This window comes from Harpia harpyja, chromosome 15 (genome assembly GCF_026419915.1).
Source record: "Harpia harpyja isolate bHarHar1 chromosome 15, bHarHar1 primary haplotype, whole genome shotgun sequence".
NCBI lineage: Eukaryota > Metazoa > Chordata > Aves > Accipitriformes > Accipitridae > Harpia > Harpia harpyja.
In genome coordinates this window covers 28029183-28048099 of record NC_068954.1, presented here as the reverse complement: position 1 = coordinate 28048099, position 18917 = coordinate 28029183, and the positions used below count along the sequence as shown (strand labels likewise).

Sequence of the window (18917 nt, the reverse complement as noted above, 5' to 3'; positions counted from 1 at the left end):
TGTTAGTAGTGCTGCTGTTGTACCAGCAGGGCTGTCGCCCTGGAGGAACTCTCCTGGAGCTTCTGCTCAAGAAACTTTTTCATGACATGCTGTGATGTACTGCAAAAACATTTGCTTGTTGTTATGTTGATTAGACATTTCAGAGCTTTTACAGGCTATTCTGTTTTTAAAGTTTATTAGAATGCTAATTTTATAAAGCTCTCCATAAAAAACAAACAAACAAACAAAACCAAAACCAAAACAACTTTTGCATCATTTGTAGAGCTGTTAAACCCTTTGCTTTTTCCTTTTTACTTCCAGATGAGCGGGACAAAGTACAAAAGAAGACCTTCACAAAATGGATAAATCAGCATCTCATGAAGGTCAGTTAATTATTTCTGTGATGTCTGGATGACTGATTACTACAGGAGTGATTGTGTCTTTTACTAAATGTTTGATTTCAGGATGCAGCTGTGTTACACATAATAAGGAAGATCTTAAATTGTGAGATTTATGCATGTACTTTGTCTTTGAGGAGTCATGGGGGAGTTGAAAGGCTGCTGTGTGATATCCCAAGGTGATCTATTTGAATACTTGGATTTGAAATTAAAGTGAGTCAAAGTATAAGGGACATGATTTCTTTCTACAAAGCTTGACACTTTTCTGGCATTATTGCCATGGCTAGAGTACCACAGCTAAGGGAAATGAAAAAAATTAATTTTCTTTTTTTATTTTTTAAGTACTATGTTGAGGACAGAGAAATGACCTTGAGAAGGAGAGCTCTAGATCATCCCGTGGCATCAGTATGCTGCTCATAGATTAGAAATAGAGCCTTTCTAGGGACAAAAGTCACTTTTCAATATATTTCTTTTGAATAGCAGTGAACTTTGCCTCAGGGACAGAGCACATCATTTTAACAACGTGTACAGCTTTTAGTCAACAGAGAACTAAAAGCCGTGAGTTCACCTTCACTGCATGGCCTTTCAGTTCTAAATTTAATCAGCTGTTTCAGCGCCAACTGTCTAGCCCAGACATTTCTCTGGAGAAACAGATTGTATAATTACTTAACATAACTTGCTTTGATGTTTTTTTGGTTTTTTTTTTTTCCACCCAGAGGTTGAATTCATGTAAAAATCACATTAAATAAAAATGTATCTGCAAACAGCCAGTTGAGATTTAATTAATGAATATAATGCTCAGACAGTGTTGGAAAGATCTGCTTGTATTCATATTTAGAGAAAAATACTTTTTTTAGGGGGCAACATAATTATCTCTCCACTTCTTATAGCTGCTCTTGTGGGTATTTGAGAAATACTGGACACTGAAGCAGAACATAATTTCTTCAGAGAAGTTTAAAATCAACTTTTTTTTTTTTTTGACTCCTCAAACCTTTAGAAGATGTAGAATTCTAGTTTCACATCTTTTAAAAATTTGAAACCTATGTAGCTCTTGGAAATGGTGTGATGTAGGGAGCTAACCAGGCCTGGATGTGAAGTTAGTCCCAATTTTGTCTTTAGCAAGAGACCTCTCTTCCAGAGTGGTCTTTTGGTCCTTCCCACCATGACTGAGCCATCAGGAGTGGTCCTGACATCAGTCTCTCTGCAGCACATAACCTTTCTGTGGGCCGGGTGAGTTGCAGAGCAGGTTTTAATACTGCTCATACCGATAGGCTTTCCTTTGTGGATTTGCTAGACCCAAAGGAATCATGCTGTGTAGAAACAGCTGCTCCAAAGACCCTTTCTATGCAGACGCCTCCTCACTGTAATCCTGAAATACCTGAGTGGCCCCATGTCCTTGCAGAAGTCTTCTACTTGCTAATGAGAAAAGACAAGAGGCTGCAGACCTGCAGCCTTCCCTTTCTATTTTTTTACCTCATATTTATAATGTAAGAAATGTATCCATTGTCCAGTATTTCAGACAAATTAGATTTACAGAAAAAAAACCCCAAAAACATACAGGAAGATTGCCAGTACGCTGGCAGCAACATGCAATCTCCAAATTAACCATCAGGCATTTCTTCTTCTAATTGAGGGTAATTGTTACCATGTTTGTAGAGGCTATTAATCTTTTTATATATTAAAGATGCAATTTTAATTTTCTGTGGGATGTGGAAAAGCCTATCTGAAGCTTTTTGGAGAGCAATCCTTTAATACAAGTTAAAAATGATGCCTGTTTCTACAGTAGAGCAGTGTATTGAAAATTATATTTCCATACACCATTATTTTACACACTTCTAAAACATGCACAGTCATTGTTGCCATACTGTCAACTTTTTGGGAGTAGCTTAAAAAAGATTTAGGCTCTAAACCTGTAAGGAAATCGGGGTAAAGAGTTCACACTAAATCCTTTTGACTTGCTTGCCAAGGTCAATGGCTTTAGGCCTTCATCTTCAAATAGTTCTCAGTGTGAGTGTTTGTATAGGTAGATACAGATAGATATATAGATGTGTGTGTGTGCTGCTGGCCTTGATTTTTTTTAACTCAGATTGCTCACTTTAGAATTCAAGTTAAGGATCGATAACTTACACAAATACAGTTTGGCTACAGGTCTTCCATTAACTTGGAATTTATGTAGCAACTCCACTTTATCTTTTGGAAATACTCAGTTTGAAAGCAGTTGGTGATACAGTTGTCAGATTTCTGTTCTTAGAGCACTGTTTTGTCAGATTTCTGTTCTTAGAGCACTGTTTCTAGAACAGTGACTTGCATGGAAATTAAAATCAATCCTTCAAATGCTCTCAAGACACAAGGGCATATTTAGAAAATACTATATAATGGAGGGAATGTAGAAAAAGTAGCACTGTAAATGAGTGCATTTCTAGCAGAGTCACTAGACCTGTCCTGGTCTATGCATTAAGTTGAACTTGAGTCCTAGTTTTCAGCTACTTTGGATTTAACACAAAATACAAGCAACTTGTATTTGCCTATTCACTGTCAATAGGTTGTTGCAGACAAAAAAAGGTGGGAAGCAGCTTATTTCAAGCATCTAAATAGCTTTATCTGAGCTAGTTACCAGACTTCTTTTTTAGGTAGCAAAGAGAACAGACCCTTCTAGATGTCTGCCCCCAAGGCATCTACCTTAGGGGGAGATGGATTGCATCCTGGAAGTGCTTTCGCTCTGCTGACTGAAAAAGGAGGTCAGTGCGCTTTATGTGTCACTGTGTAGGGTTCAACAAGAAGCAGAAAGGATGAAGGTGATCATGGAAATTATGAGAGATCATGGAAAACACCAGACTGTGCATGTGGACAGGACCCTGCTATGGGCACCAGGGATGGATTGCATTTTTCTTCCATCTTTTTTCCATCCTATTTGTTCTTTACTTTCTCTTTCCCCTCTTTCTTTTCTCTGTCCCGTGTTCCTTTTTTAGTTTTCTCTGTTTTTTCTGTGTTTCTTTTCTCTTCTTGTCTCTTTACTTTTTCCCTGCTTGTTTAGTTCTTTCCTTGCTCATTTTAATTAGTCTCCTATTCTGCTGCAGTCCTTGGGAAAGTACCAGCCTTTTATCCCTTTATAGCAGTATATTCAAAAGAGTTTTTTCTAGGTCAGCAGCATGATGCTTTTATGGGTTACCATCATTTGTTGGGGGATGGCATGGAAGCCTACTGTCATTCTTATAATTAAATTCTATACTTACGGGGTTCACTGAGTAACCACAAACAACAAGATGGCTGAGAAATATTTACCCTTCTGCCTTCCGTTGCCCATCTTTAGTTGTACTGGATTCAAAGCATCTAAGTGTGTAGTATATAAAATAGTGTGTAAGATTGGTCCTTTGTCAGTTCAGTTGACTAGTTAAGCATGTATTTGTGTACTTTGCTAAACTAGAAACTAGAAATATTTCCTGCAAATGATCTTGAGACACATAGTTTTAGAGACAGGTACATAATGTGTTATTTGCAAAATTCAACTGTCTAAGTTCTCTTTGAATTCCACAGTTTAAGATCAAGTGGACTGTCACTACGTTTTTTAAATGCTGAAGTTTTTCTTCGGAATTGATAATAGATTTTCTGAGGACTGAGTAGAGGATTGCACTTGCTAAGGCTACTGTTTAATGTCTGATGGTGAGGCTCCAGTTTAAACGTTATCTTTTACTTCTTGTTGACATATGCTGGAGAGGTGAGATATTAGACTTTAGACTCGCCTGCTGCTGTGGTATGAGCTTCCAGGGAGAAATTCACATGCCAGCGTAGCATGGCAGTGGGGTAGAGATCTCTTCTCTTAACTTCCCTAAACCAGCCTCTGCTTCCAGCAACTGTTTCACTTCACTGCTGTCAAAATAGGATGTTAAATTTTAGTACTTGCTACAGCAGTAAGTAATCCTTGACATAACAAGAACTGGTAAATTTGTGGAACAAACGGGTTTCATTCTAGTGTAGTGTTCGCATGGTCCTAAAGCATCCAAAGAGAAATCCAATTTCCACGAAAGCCCAGAAATTCTTCATGACACCCCTTTGAATCCCAACCCCCAAAACCTAAGGAAAGAATGAGAGAAGTGTGAAATACAGGGGGAGGATGAGATAAAGTTAGAAAATAAAAAAAAGCTGCTGATGAAAAAGGAGTAAAACCAGACAAATTCTTCATTGTTGTTCAGTTCCTTTCTCAAACCAATTTAAAAATATTTTCGTAGTGCCAGACTTAGTCTTGACAGATGAAATGGGATATTTTGAAATACTTGAAGTTTCTTTATGAGAAATTAGGATGTACAGTAAATAGGACTAAAGGCAAGGCAACCACCACAGACTGGCTAGATGAGTGCTCTGATGGGAAAATACAGTGGACACCCACGTATCTTCCCTCCAAGGGAAAATGTTTCTTTTTCATGGAAGAAAATGTTGTAGAGAGCCTTTTAACTGATCTTCTAGCAGCGATATGGGACCTTGGGGTGTCATGCCCACGGCACTGGCAGGGAGCCCCGCAGCCCGGTGCCCCCTGCAGCACAGGTTGGCTTGGGACCCTTGACTGGCCAGACCTCGGGAGAAACACTCTGATGATGGGAGCAATGGGCAGCATCCCTGCATAGTCATTAGTTGCTCCAAAAGTTACTTTTAAAGGTCTTATGAGCAAGAAGGCTTTTATAAGTAGCAGGACAAAATGCTTTTAAAACTATTGTTTTAAAGCTCCATGTTTGCAGTGATAGTGCATTTGAGAGATAGAGCGCGCAGCTTTTTGTTACGCAAAGACTGAATGAATAATTCAGAATAGAAACCTGAAGTTACTGATTTCTGTATGTCCTTCAGGCAGCGCATGGTTTGCAAATGGCCACTTAGGTCGATTGGTTTGTGAAATGTTCAGGTATGCTTTTAATGGCGCAGGGACTGTTACTGATAAAGCGCAGTTATTCCCTTGATGAAAGCTGGCACTTTACTGACACTAGTGGTTATCCTTTTAGATAGCACTACTCTGCAGTATCTTCTTTTTAGCCATGCAGTTAATCTGTCACTTAAAATTCCCCACCTCCTCTTTAGAAATGAACACTTTTTACTCTACATTTATATTTATTTTAAGGGATGAGGCACCTGGTGTTAGACTAACAGTAGTGACTTTAAAAAAAAAGTCTCAATCTAACATCTTTCATTTTTGAAACATACTTGGAAGAAGCATGGTTTGGGGGTTTCTTTCCCCTGTGTTAAGGAAAATAAGACGAAGATTGCTTGCTGTGCTAGTGCATCTAAATGAGTCTTCTATGTATTTCTCCTAGTTAATTCTGACAGCTGCTGCAAACTGTGTTGGGAGCAAATCCTGTAAAATCCCACTTCCAACACGGCACGCAGCTTGCTTTGGGCATTGGGTGTAGCTGAAGCATTAGTATTTCCCCCTCTATTTTGTTTTTCAATTGTTCAGCAAGGCTTATTGTCTGCTTGGTCGACAGAAGAATATTTCAGCTTTTCTCCTAATATTTTTGCTGTTGTGTGTTCAGGACTATTCTAAAAGGTCTTGAAGTATTTTTTCTTTGAGATATGCTCATTCTGAAAAATAAAGAAAAATAACTCTTGAAGATGATCATCAGTGAATGGTGTAATGAAGTATTTGATTTTGTTATTATCCCTGGAAATATGCACAATTATAGTTTATTCACATTGCATTGTGTACAAATTTTTCAAAAATCTTCAACTTGGAGGTAAACCGCACAACATCTTTCATCTGCTTAGTATTATCTAGAGCTGTTTGCAAAGCAGATTGGCAAGTAAACTCAGGACTTTTTTGGTGTTTAATCAAAGTTTACACGAGGGAGGACAGTAACCAGGAGATGTGAGGAAAAGTAGTGACAGAATGCCAGAAGCTAAAGTTGAAAAAGAAGTGGAAATTGTACAAGGTTTTAAAGGCTAATAATAAACTGCATCACAAAAATATCTCTGCGAGCAAATAAATAAATAAATAAATCCAAGTCAATAAAAACTGTGCCACAGATTTCAAGTTTATTTGATCCTCTTTTATGCGTTCAGACTTCGTGACTACCTGGCAGCAGGAAAGAGAATGATTGAAAACAGTAAATTAAATATGCATGAAATATACGATAGCTTAAGCACATCGATATTTTTATGGCATGCAACACTATTGAACCAGTTGATTGTATGCTTTTATGATCCCTTTTATTGTGTTCTTTTTTAATTGTTTTATATAGGTGCTCATATATGAAAGAATGAGTATAAGGAGAATTAAGTCTATTATGAGATTGTGATGAAATAGAACCACTAGAATCAATATGTTTCCTATGATAGACTAATATATTAATATATTAATTCATTCTGGTTTTGTGGGTTCATTGTTTGCAATTAGGTCTCAGCATAAATTTTATTTAATATTATTTATGCCTTAGAGATAGCAAGAGATAAAATTCTACCATTTGCAATTAAGTGTTGTCTTTTTAATTAATTGTTAAATTATGCATGGAATTATTTTTTATCTATACTTTTGATGTATCCATATTTAATAATCATTTATATATCAGTTTAGAAATACTGTGGCTTGAACTAGCTCCCATGGGGCCAGTGTAACTGTGCAATTGGCTTCAGTGGGAGTAGTATGTGTCCCAGTATGTGGACTCCAGACAGTGAGCAACTTCAAACATTCAGTCATAAACATTACCTAAATGTTTTGTTCTACAGCAGTATTTCATATAATTTGGAAAGCTAGACTTGCCCTGAGGTAACGTAGATGTGTGACTGCATGAGGACCTAAGAAGGCATCAGAAAAAACATGTTTTTCCTATAAAGAAGCATGTGTTATCTGTTAAACGCATTTATGGTGCTTTGAACAGGGAAATTTAAAGATAGTAACATAATGTTTAAAATCCTTCTCTACCTAGAGTACCTTGACTTTAATCGCAGTAATGTTATATCTACCAACCTTATATCTTACCTGCTTTGGGCAGGTGTAGAGTGTATTGCCTTTGGTCAGAGTTAGTGTATCCCTGTAGTTTTAAGCTGTGAAAGCCAGATTTATTGGTTGAGTTTGATGTTATTAGCATTACATTTGCATACTTTAAACAACTCATCCCTGATAAGTTATGTTTGGCAGTACATAGTCCAGGTCTGGAAAGGTGAGGGCAAGTTGGAAGCATGAAGGGTGAAGAAAACTGGGTGCACTGTATAACTGAAACACTGTGGCATGTCTCTGGCCAAAGATAAAATGGAACAAAAGGTGACCATGGTTGCTGTTGATTCAGGGTGTTGAACTGGAACAAGGAAGTCAACGGTAAATTTTTGGTCACTAACTAGCATCAGAAGGACAGGACTGTGTAGCAACAGGGAAAATCATTTCTCCTCATAACTGACAGGAGTAGCAGATGCAGAGGTCTGCATTTGAACACCTAACAAAGGTGCCCTCAGTAGCCTATACAAGAAAGAGGCATTTTTGTGGCACAGCTCAGCTCATCCCCATGGGGTGTGCAAACTAGGTCAGGGCACACTTGCTGTTCTGTACCCTGCCTGCTGCAGGAGTTGGCGTGGCTGCCTCCGGTGTGGACGTGTCTTGTGAGAGAGGTCCCAGCCAGGGAGACCTTCAGCCTGTCAGGTTCAGAAAGTTGCTCACAAAGCTGCTAGTTATTTAGGTCTGGACTGATTGGAAGGGACTACTTCAAAATTTAAAAAGGGAAGGTAGCTTAACAAAGTGATTGCAAAATCCCAGGCTCACCTTTCAAAGCAAAGAGAGAAGTGAGAAGTGAGAAGTAAGAAGAGGACAATGAACTTCTGAGCAGCAGAACTGGGGAAAGCAATAGGAAGGGTCTCCTGGGGAAGTAATCCAGGAGAGGGAGGAATGTAGGAGAGCTGGCAGTCATTAAAGGCATTTGTGTTGGAGGCACGAAGGCAGGCTGCAGACAGGCAGGACAGATAGGAGACATCATATAGAATATACTGTTGCTTTTAAGAGATGTGTGAAACACAAAGGAGCCATACAAGAATTGGAAATAAGGGTGGCAGGACTAAAGATTTGTTTAAAGGAGTTAGTAACGCATGGTGGGGTAAAATCAGACAAGTAAAAGGTCCAGAAGGACTTACAGTGTGACATAAAAGGCCACTGGAGAAAGGTTCTGTAATTATGTCAGAATATGAAGAAGAAAGGAGAAGTATGACTGCATTACCAAGGAAAAAAAAAAGAGAAATAGCGTTGAATGGTGTAGGAAAGTCTGAATTGCTCTGGCCTCTTCAGTCTACAGAATACTGACTTGGTGAAACACATTTTAGTAAGATGAGGGTGTGTTATGGGTTTGTGTGGCACAGGGTTTTTTTTGTAGTGGGGCAGGGGCTGCAGGGCCGGCTCCTGTGAGAAGCTGTCAGAAGCTTCCCCAGCTCCAAGTCGGACCCATCTCTGGCCCAGGCCGAGCCCATCAGTGACAGTGGTAGCGCCTCTGGGATAACATATTTAGGAAGGGGAGCCGGTAGTGAGTTGGGGGATTGGAATGTGAGAGGAACCCCTGTGCAGACACTGAGGTGAGTGAAGGAGGAGCAAGAGGAGGAGCAGGGGAGAAGGGGATGCCCCTGCAGCCCGTGGTGAGACAAGACGGCAGGCTGTCCCCCCCCAGCCCATGGAGGTGAACAGTGGAGCGGAGGGTCCCTAAGACAGCCGTGACTCCATGGGAAAGCCTGCGCTGGAGCAGTTTGTGACTGAAGATTGACCCGCGGAAAGGACCCACACCAGGGAAGTTTGTGAGGAGCTGCAGCCCATGGAAATGAGTCACACTGGAGAAGTTCATGAAGGACTGTCTCCCGTGGGAGGGACCCCACGGTGGAGCAGGGGATGAGTGAGGAGTCCTCCCCCTGAGGAGGAAGGAGCGGCAGAGACAAGGTGTGAGGAACTGACCCCAACCCCCATTCCCCGTCCCCCTGTGCTGCTGGGGGGAGGAGGGAGAGAAAACCGGGAGTGGGGTTGAGCCAGGAAGGAGGGAGGGGTGGGGGGAAGGTGTTCCAAGGTTTGGTTTTACGTCTCGTTATCCTTGTTTTGATTTGATTGGTAGTAAATTAAATTGATTTTGTTTCTTCCCCAAGTTGAGCCCATGACCATAAGTGGTGAGTGATCCCTCCCAGTCCTTGTCTCAACCCTCAAGCCTGCCTTTATATTTTCTCCTCATCCCACCGGGGCCAGGGGGAGTGAGCGAGCAGCTGCGTGGTGCTTTGTTACTGGCTGGGCTTAAACCACAACAGGGTGAAATTCACATAAGGGTAGAGCAGACCAAAGAATATTCAGATCAGTTATGTGCTTTCACCCAATAGTTAGGAACTAACTGAAGTGATTTATAGCATTCTATCATTCTATTTAAGTATTCAGAGAGGATGGGGGACTCCTAGGAGTCTGCAGTTATAGTAAGCATAATACCTCTCCCAAGCAGAGGAAAAGAATGGGAAGTTACAGACCTCGCAGGGTAATTTCTCTCCCTGGGAAGACGGTGGAACAACTGGTCTCTGAAGGCAAGTGGACAAAGGCGAAGCAGTGTACCTGGTGCATCTACATTTTTTGACATGCTACCACATATAGTCTCATTAGCAGATTACTGTCACAAAGTTTGAACAAAAGGATCCCAGGTACGGTTTGCTTGGATAATGCCATCAGTAACAGCTACAACTGCAGTTAGCACTGGCACTAGGAACAGCCAATGCCATCGGTTGTTTCTGCTGTCGTGGCTGCCGTCAGGTGCTGCAGCAGCAGCATCTGGCTCTGGGAGGCCACACACATGAGCAAGGATCCATCTCCCACCCAGAGATGGCATCCAAGTGCCTGCAGCCCTTGCTGCGCCACATCCTCAAGTGAGGATTCAAGCTCTCACTTCATCCTTGTAGTGATAGCCCTGTTTCTCTGATGCTGCAGCTGTACTTTGGCTCAGGCCTTTTGTCATGTTGTCAGCGACAAGTCCCACCCTTGCTCTGCCACAAATCTTACAGGGTCCATCACCTGCACTGGGCTGCATTGGCTTATGCCTAGGGAGCTCCAGGAACTGCAGATGAGCTCAGCACCCTGCCTGTGGGCCAGCACGGTGCTTAGGAGACAAGGAGATACCTTGTAGTTCTGCCTTCTCTTAGATGCACAAGTGTGCTTGTGGGCATACAGTTGTGAAACTCCGCTTGGCTGCGCAACTCCTGATCTTTATGATGACAAGAGGTTTGTGGCTGTCTGTAATAAAGCAGTAAGAAGGTAAGTTTTCCTGGAAGATAGAGGACAGGTTGTGATAATTTGAGTTTGTTTAGTCTGAAACAGAGAAGACTGAAGGGAGACATGATAACGTGTCCTTAGTAGGTAAAAGGTGGTTATGCAGAGGCTGGTGAACAAGTGTTTTCTGAAGTCAGGCTCTAAGGGGGGGGACAACAAAAAGTTCAGTTTAGTTTACAGAAGAAGGTTTAGTTTGAAGATTAGCAAGGAAAAATCCCCCTCTCCGAAAAGCATGTAAGCATAGTAAAATATTGAAGTATATGTATTAAATACTAAATTTCCTTCATTTGAATTTTCAAGAATAAATTAGAGAAGCATCTCTGGCATGTTCTAGCCAAACTCAATCTGTTCCACTGCACTGGGTCGGGTGAGGTGATCTGTTCAGTCCTTTTTAGCCTTACAGTTGTATTATTCTGTGACAGCCTAGTAAGGCCCAGCCCTTCTCTGGCACAATAATATTCAACTTTTGAGTCTTAGAGCTGATGACTGCCAAGTTCTTTACCAAACCTTGTATTTTCATTAATGTAGTGATTTCAATCAGCATCAATCCTACAGTTCCAGTGAGAATGCCCTCTTAACAGTGGGCTGTCGTGTAAAGTGAAGCTTAGTGGTGTTAGCTTTGTGTTTTTCATTAATCTGTATTTATGCCTTTGTGAGTAAAATATTTTTAAAAGGAGATAGAATAAATGTCACAAGTGAGGCTTTAAGCAGGTTGTGAGTCACACTTCAATTATCGTCAGTAGTATGCGCTGAGGCTGTATCTCCTAACAGCTAAAAAAATGGGATAGAGGTGTAGAGAGGGTTTTATAATGTGTGCTTTTTTGTTGTTGTTTTTCTAAGATGTATAAATATCTTCAGTCTTATACACAAAAACATATGAACAAAGAGTACAGCATTGAGGAAAAATCATAAAGGGTTACTGAGGTACAAAAGAGGGAGGAGAGATGGACGTGCTGTGCATTAAAATCACAGCTGATGCAAGAAGCGTTAAAGGGCTGGAAGCATGCGTGGAGTCACATGGGACCTCGCATGACATATGCTAACATGTGGCATCTGTCCCTCCTGCTCACTGAGAGCTGTCCACAGAATGAAGGTTAATTTGGTGAAGTAGATACTAAAGCTGGCTGGACATCTCTGTAACTTTAATGTTTTAGGACTTTAAATTGTAGCAATAATGGAGTAGATGTCCATTTTATGTTAGTAGATACCCATTTCTGCAGAGCTTGTGAATCTGCGTAACATGGGCTCCACTCAGATGGGTTTGCTGATCCCAGTATGCAACATTACAAGCAGCTGACCAAGACTGTGCAAGTATTAAACACAGTGAGGGTAGTGCTGTGATAATGGTGATGAATAAGCAGAATGGGTCCTGTGGATGTATTCTGAGTGGCAGGACCGGTGTTGGTTGGAGAGAACCTTTCAGACCATTCTTCAAAAAGATTTGAGATGTGTGAGCTGGAATGGAGACAAGATTTATTTTTCCGTAGGAGGCGGAAAGAAGGACTTTTTGATATTTAGGACATTTGGTTAAACTTGTTCTGTACAATAAAGGTGTTTCAGGTATCACACAACTACTGAAATCTAGAAAAGGAATCATGGATGTGCATGTTTGTCCTACTGTTTGATATATACGTAAGGTTGTGCACTTGCTTGCATACTCGCTGATTTGGGGATTAGGAGAATATTGGAATGCATTGCATGAAACCAAGTACAGGAAGATAAGAAGAAAAATGTAAGGACGAGATTTAGCAATGGTCTGATTTTTTTTTTTCTTTTTAAATTAAGCAACAATATATTTACCTTAAAGCCATACAAGTATCTTTTTTATGATTATTAAGAGTTATCCAGAGACATGTGAAATAATTGAAGGCTGGGGGCAAAATGCAAAATAGAGTATGCAAAAGCAATGGATTAATCGGATGATCGAGTTGTGTGGAAGAAACGTGAAGGCTAACGTAAAAAAAAAAAAAAAAAAAAAAAAAGTGACTGACCTAAGCTTTAAGATACAAGGACAGGGCTTTGGAGGGGTGGAACACACAAAGGGTGTTCAAATCACAAAGTTCTCATGTAGAGCATTGGCCAGATGAGAAAGCGAAGGATGAATCCAAGGATGCAATCAAGGATGAATCTTCAGTTAGAAAACATTTGTTATAAAGAAAGATCAGCGGTGTTGAACTCACTTTGTACAGGAGACCTGTTTAAATGTGACTTAGTAAAAGTATTTGAAATCATGAAAGGATTTTATGAAATGGAGTAGTATTAGCTGTGTCTGCTATTTAGGAGAATTAATATCCAGGAACAAAGTCATACAGCTAGAAAATTACTCCCGAGTACGAAATAAAGAACTATTTCTTTTCGGTGAACTGCAAGAAATGTTTCCTGCAGAGTAGATTATCGGACTGGCGAGCAAAAGAAAAGAGTGAAAGTGAGTTTTGGACCACTGGGCCTAAAACTGTATTTGCCAGACTTTGCTTGCAAGCTAACAGGTGCACAGAAGAGACTGGGCACGAGTTTTTCCCCTCGTGCCATCTCGCCACCAGCCCTGGCTGTGGGCCCGTGCTCTTGCGCCGGGGGAGCACATTGGTGTGTCCTGGGCTGTGGGTGTCCAGCTCTGGAGCATGTGTGCCCCTGTGGAGGCGAGGGAACAGCACCATCTGCAAGTCCAGCACTCTGCACCCAGCCCCTGGGGAAAGCAGTGCCCAGAGGTCACTGTCGCAGGGTTACCCAGTGATTAAATTCTTCCAGAACTTGTATGCTTGTTTATTTTTAACAGAATGGGTGAAGTTTATTATAGGATTCAGTACAAAGCAAGGATCGTGACCAGGGTCTGTATTTGGAGTTTGGGTTTTTTGCCTGAGAAATAAATTTTGGGTTTACAGTAAGGAGATTAAAGAACTTGAGAGACTCAGGGGAGGTTGTCAATCTGCATGTAACTGATTTGGCTCCCTGTTCCCTTGGCGTGACATCAGGTTGGCCATGGACCGCAGCTCAGCGCCTCACTGAGCTAAGCAGCCAGTTGGGATGGAAATTACCCAAGGTGGAGTGGCCCTGTGGCATATCGAGCAACACTCACGTGCTTTACAGGGGGCAATCTAAGAAGTCTGCAGAGTAAAATAAGTAGTCTTGAAGACGTTTGAAGAAGCAGCCTGGCTTGGCCGATCAGTCATGTGGGAATATTTTGACAAATCTGATATTTTGACAATTACATGCTGCATGGATCTTGTTACAACCTGTTCAGAATTTTAGAGTGTTTCTCATAAATCATGCTGCATGTGTTAGCATAGTAAACCTTTATTTTTATACATAAATACAACTTTTTGAATGAGAAATTTTTTTATTCTTTATTCATGGCATAGGTTTATTTGTTACCATGCAGTTAGAACTGCCACTATGATTCCTTAATTTTCAAAGGACTAAAACATAAATTTTCAAAACTTACAAAAAACGGTTTCTTCATGAGAAGCGCTTTTAATACAATTTGTCCTTTAAAAACAAGCTTAAGTACATTTTTAGGAAGCTGAAACATTAGGGAAACTCGTCAGATGTCAGGGTCTCATGCAGTGGCCACAGCAGTTTTTCAGCAGTCTGAAGACTGATGGCATTTTCTCTGGAACAGTGTAATTATAGGAGCTCTTAATTGTCTGTGTCTTATTACCTCAGAGAAAAGCGTTTTACTCTAGCTGAAGTGAATGGGAGTCTTAACAGATCTTGTTTCCATGGACATTGAATCAGATTCTTAAAGAATAAATTTGAAGTTTATTGTGAAACTCGCAGTGGCCTTGTGCCAGCTGTCGTTTGGACTTACTAGTGACCTCAGTGGTAATTAAGGGTTGACCCTTTCTTCCCAAACACACCCCTTACAGTTCTAAGTTTTGAGCCTTATGCCATTTTTCTTTGGAAAAGCAGTAATACTTTGTCTGGGCCGGGCATTTAGTTAACTTTGCTTCCAGAAGCAAGCAGAGTGGCAATTGAAGAGTTTCCCAGTCTATGTGGTCTGAAAAGCCTCTGTTGGATCTGTAATATTATAATTCTTGATAATGCCTGTGGATGACACTGATTTTTATAAAGGCTTGTCAGCTGAACTTCAGTTTTTCAAAATGAACGTGATTCAGATTTTATTCTAATTTTGCCTGTTCTGGAAGCTGTAAGAAAAGGTCTAATTTGGCATGTTCTCGTAATGATCAGTTCAGCTTAATTATAGATAAGAAGACTTCTGATGTTTTAAGAAAGATACTTGATACAATAGTCTGCTTTCCTCACCCTGTAAAAATGGATAAGTTTGCAAGTGTGTGAGCACAAAACTCTGCCTTGTTTCCAAGCCCTGCAGTCTGCAAGGGCCACAGTGGTTGCCTTACCTCCCTCAGGGAGTTCCTGGTGGCCTCTGGTATATGGGAGTTACTTTTAGTTATTCCTGCCTGATGTGATTATATACTCTCTTTTGCCTTGACTCTAGATTCTGCAGCTCATTAATGTTTGTTTCCGCTCCTTCCTACACTATTTCAGTCAAGAACATTGTCCCTTGCATTTTACGGTGCTGGTCTGGAACACGCTGTGCCCTAACGTGAATGTCTGTGAGGTCTCTCTACATGTATGCTGGGTGTGCACCCACTGTATACACAGAAAAGGCCACAACCCTATTTTCCCGCCACATTTACTTCTGAATAAGAAGGGTGTGACACTTCTGTGTTTTTGTAGAATCATTATAGAATAGTTTGGATTTGAAGAGCCCCATCCAACCTGACCTTGAATGTTTCTAGGGACAGGGCATCTACCACCTCTCTGGGTGACCTGTTCCAGTATACCCTCACTGTAAAGAATTTCTTCCTTACCTCTAGTCTAAATCTACCCACTTTTAGTCTAAAACCATTACCCCTTGGCCTATCACAACAGGCCCTAATAAAAAGTAGAGGTGTGGCAGCGTAAGAGCGAGCGAGCTTCCTACTGTACTCCAGCCTGTGCATCTTCTGTCCATCCTTTTCAAGACCAAGCTGCTTTTGCTTGCAGTCCTTCCCCTTTTACCCATACAAGCATCAGCAGCCTGTGGTTTTATTGTGTAAAACTATAGATTTTGTTACAGTATCAGTACAACACAACTAATAATATCAAGAAAAACTGTAAGAAACAGGCTTGCTATGGAAGGTGGCTTGTACTCTGCTGTCACCCATGGCAAAAATGGAGATCACTATGTGCGAATTCAGTTCCCTGAGTATAGACATGTAGGGCTGTTTGAGATGTTTAAGGGTATTCAGGCCAGACATCTGTGGGGGACTGGCCAGCAGGACTTAGGCAAACCTTAGTGCTTCTGGAGAAGCAGGTGGAGGCTAAGTGGCATACCCCCTAAACATAAAACAGCCCTATAGATGCGTGCCCAGGCAGCTGAATCATGCCTTCGTTCTCTGTCAGTGGAAACGAGAACCAGGCTGAAGGCAGTGCTGACAGGTTTGCTGCGATGCCAGCCCGCAGAGGAGGAAGCCAAGCCAGGGTCTTTAACTGCAGAAGCAGAACACTACGTGAGGTTGGAACCTATAGCAACTTGATTGTAAGGACAACCAGATGTGTTAGCTGAACAGTAGGATAAAGCTATGCGAGTTATGCGGGGTGTTAGACTTTGGAGGCGGCAGCCACCTTCACGATCTTCGTTTGTCAAGTGCCTAACATGCTGGGGTCCAGGGCAAGATTGCAGGTCTGTGACTGCTACAGTTTTAAAAGCTGTTTTTTACTAGTGGTAGTGCAGGTTCCTGAAGGCACTGGACTGCAAAGCTTAAGCTTACTGGGAAAGTATGATATGGAAATGTCTCATGCTCTTACTGAGGGGAATGGAGCTTTTCTTACCACAAACATCATAGAAGCACAAATGTGCCAAAAGGTGAATCACTTCTGAAACAGTGCCTTAAATTTTCCCTGTCTCCTTTTGACTGTTAAAGCCATTTTGCTTCTCTTGTTTTTGTCAGTTGCTCCTCAGCCACTCACTACCTCCCACGTCTTCCTTAAAGAATCTCTTCTCATGCCCAAATTATCAAATCTGCCACACTCATGTGGGTATATTGCAAAAAGTTGCCTGAAGCAGCATGTTATCTACTTCGCACATGGACCTTGCAAAGTGTAGGGCTGACAATTCTGCAATTTTATTGAAAAGCCACAAGAACTGTTATGAAATGCCATGGGGCTCAGCAGATCCCACAGATCCATCCAGAGACCCCTATCTGCATCTACTACTTGTGGTACTACGTGTTCTGAAGGAGGCTGAATGTGGCAGCAAAACAGCAATGAAATAGTAATATTTGTTTCTTGTGAGTTTAAAGATCTAAGAATTCATTATATATGTTGAGAGACAAGACTTGCCCAAGTGATACTTAAAGAGAAATGATTTTGCAAGGTTTTCCTCAAGTGGCAGTGTGGGATCTTTTGAGAAGCACAAGATGCTCCTTTTAAAAAAAGTGATCTGCTGCTTTGAGTGAACATGCTTGCTGCACATCAGTTGACCAAATCCATCTTTTTAGGTGCACATCTGCTGCTCAGAGTATCGGAAGAAATTCTTTATGATATCGTCCTGTACCAGCATACCAACATAGTATGTCCTAAATAATTAATCCTCACAGTAATTGTCAACCAATGGCAGAACTAAGACAGATGTCTAAGGCATACTGCTCATATTCCTGTTTTGACAGCTCTATGCCATTTTCTTCATACACAGTATGAGTTAATCTCTGAAGCATCTGTGATTTCTAGAAAGATAAGTTGGGGAAGACAGTTGTCTGTAATACTTTGGAAACCTCAGTATAAAAAAAACCAAACAGAAGGTCACCAAATGTGTGTTGTGAGAGACAGACCAGCAGGGTGACAAAATTATCCTGCATCTAATGGAAAATAAAAGCAGACAGAGTAGAGATGGTAGTATTTTCTCATCCCACAATTCGGATACCTGCATCCTGGACAACTCCCATGAGTTCTATATTGAAAAGAGTGTGGGCATTGTGCCGCACAGATACTTCTTCAGCGGTGCTGGTGCAGTGTCTTTTAGATGTACACCCCCTTCCTTTGTCCTTGATCTGATGTCCTCCCCTGCCTCTGGCCACCAGCCTGTGCTGTGGATCTGGTCTGGCTTGGGATTCTGCTCTCCTAAGAGAAGTGGAGAGTGGCCCGTCCTGCCTGGCAGGGCAGGGAGGAGCGGGGAACCCTCTGTCAGGTTTTTATTGTAGAGAAAACTTGCCTACTTTTGTCGGAAAGAGTTTAGCACTCCGTTTGGCATAGTTCTTTGAATAGAAAAATAAAAAGTCAGAGTTGGTTTGGGTTAAAAATTAGACTCTTGTGCTTTCCATCTTTTAAGCATTTAGGATAGTCAAATCTCATATCAGGGATTTTAATGATATCTACATGGCTTCCCTTTTCTTTCTTTTCACCACAGATGTAGTAGGAGAACATCTGTTCTGTTTCTTTGTTCAGCTTGACAGTACTTCAACATTACCAGAGAATTTTTGTCTTGGAAATCTTTTAAAATTAATTGCTTACAGGATTTTTTTTTTTTTTAAATCACAACTAAAATTAAAATTATTTTTTTTGTGTATGCATGTGTATGTGTGAAGCTATGTATATGTATAAGAGTACTGCTATATAACTTGACCTATAAGCAGAGTCTGTGTAAAAGTTTTGGAAAATATTAGTTGGAATTCCTTATGGAACAGTCTTCTGTATGACTTGTTCTGGCTAAGTCTTCAGCACGAGCATAAATATGCTCTGATATTATTCCCAATTAAGGTGACGGTCTTTGTGAAAACATATTGCAGGGTAATTTCATGTTTAAAAGTTGAAGTAAGAAAACCTGAACTAAAAAACATTTATGAAGCTAATCGCCAGTATGGAGACAGTTATTTATTCAACAGGATGGATCTAGAAATTCCACTGGAAGTCAGGTAAACAGAGCTGTTGTATAAAGTCAAAGATCTGGGTAGATTCCTGCTGCCCTCATCATACACACAGAAATGTTGGTAGTCAGAGGAGTGTCCCATAGATCAGTACAGTTCATCTCTAGCAGAGATGATAACTTTAGAAGAAATTTCTGATGTTGTATTTTATCCTCTGTAAGCTTAGGAAGTTTCTGATCTGGTGCCCTAATGGGAATGCCAGAGAGCCAACATTAAATTGTAGCTGGAAAGCCCACAACCTCTGTCCTGCTGGCAGTGTCAAAAATCTCTGCTTCTAAGAAATGAGGTCCTTTGTTTCACATTTAAAGAGTAGCTGGCTGAAACTGTTAAAGAAATTTCAGATAAAGTTATATTTAAGCTAATGCTAAGAAACAAGAA

General features: G+C 40.9%; 1 protein-coding gene across 12 annotated transcripts in view; it reads left to right on the top strand.

The window, feature by feature from the left end:
- Nucleotides 1–18917, top strand: part of DST (dystonin) — a 316607-nt gene that overhangs the window by 102511 nt on the left and 195179 nt on the right. For all 12 annotated transcript variants that reach the window (XM_052809218.1, XM_052809204.1, XM_052809202.1 and 9 more), the window contains one exon: nt 301–362. In XM_052809218.1, coding sequence (XP_052665178.1) covers nt 301–362 — 62 coding nt within the window. The remainder of the gene's footprint in view (nt 1–300; nt 363–18917) is intronic.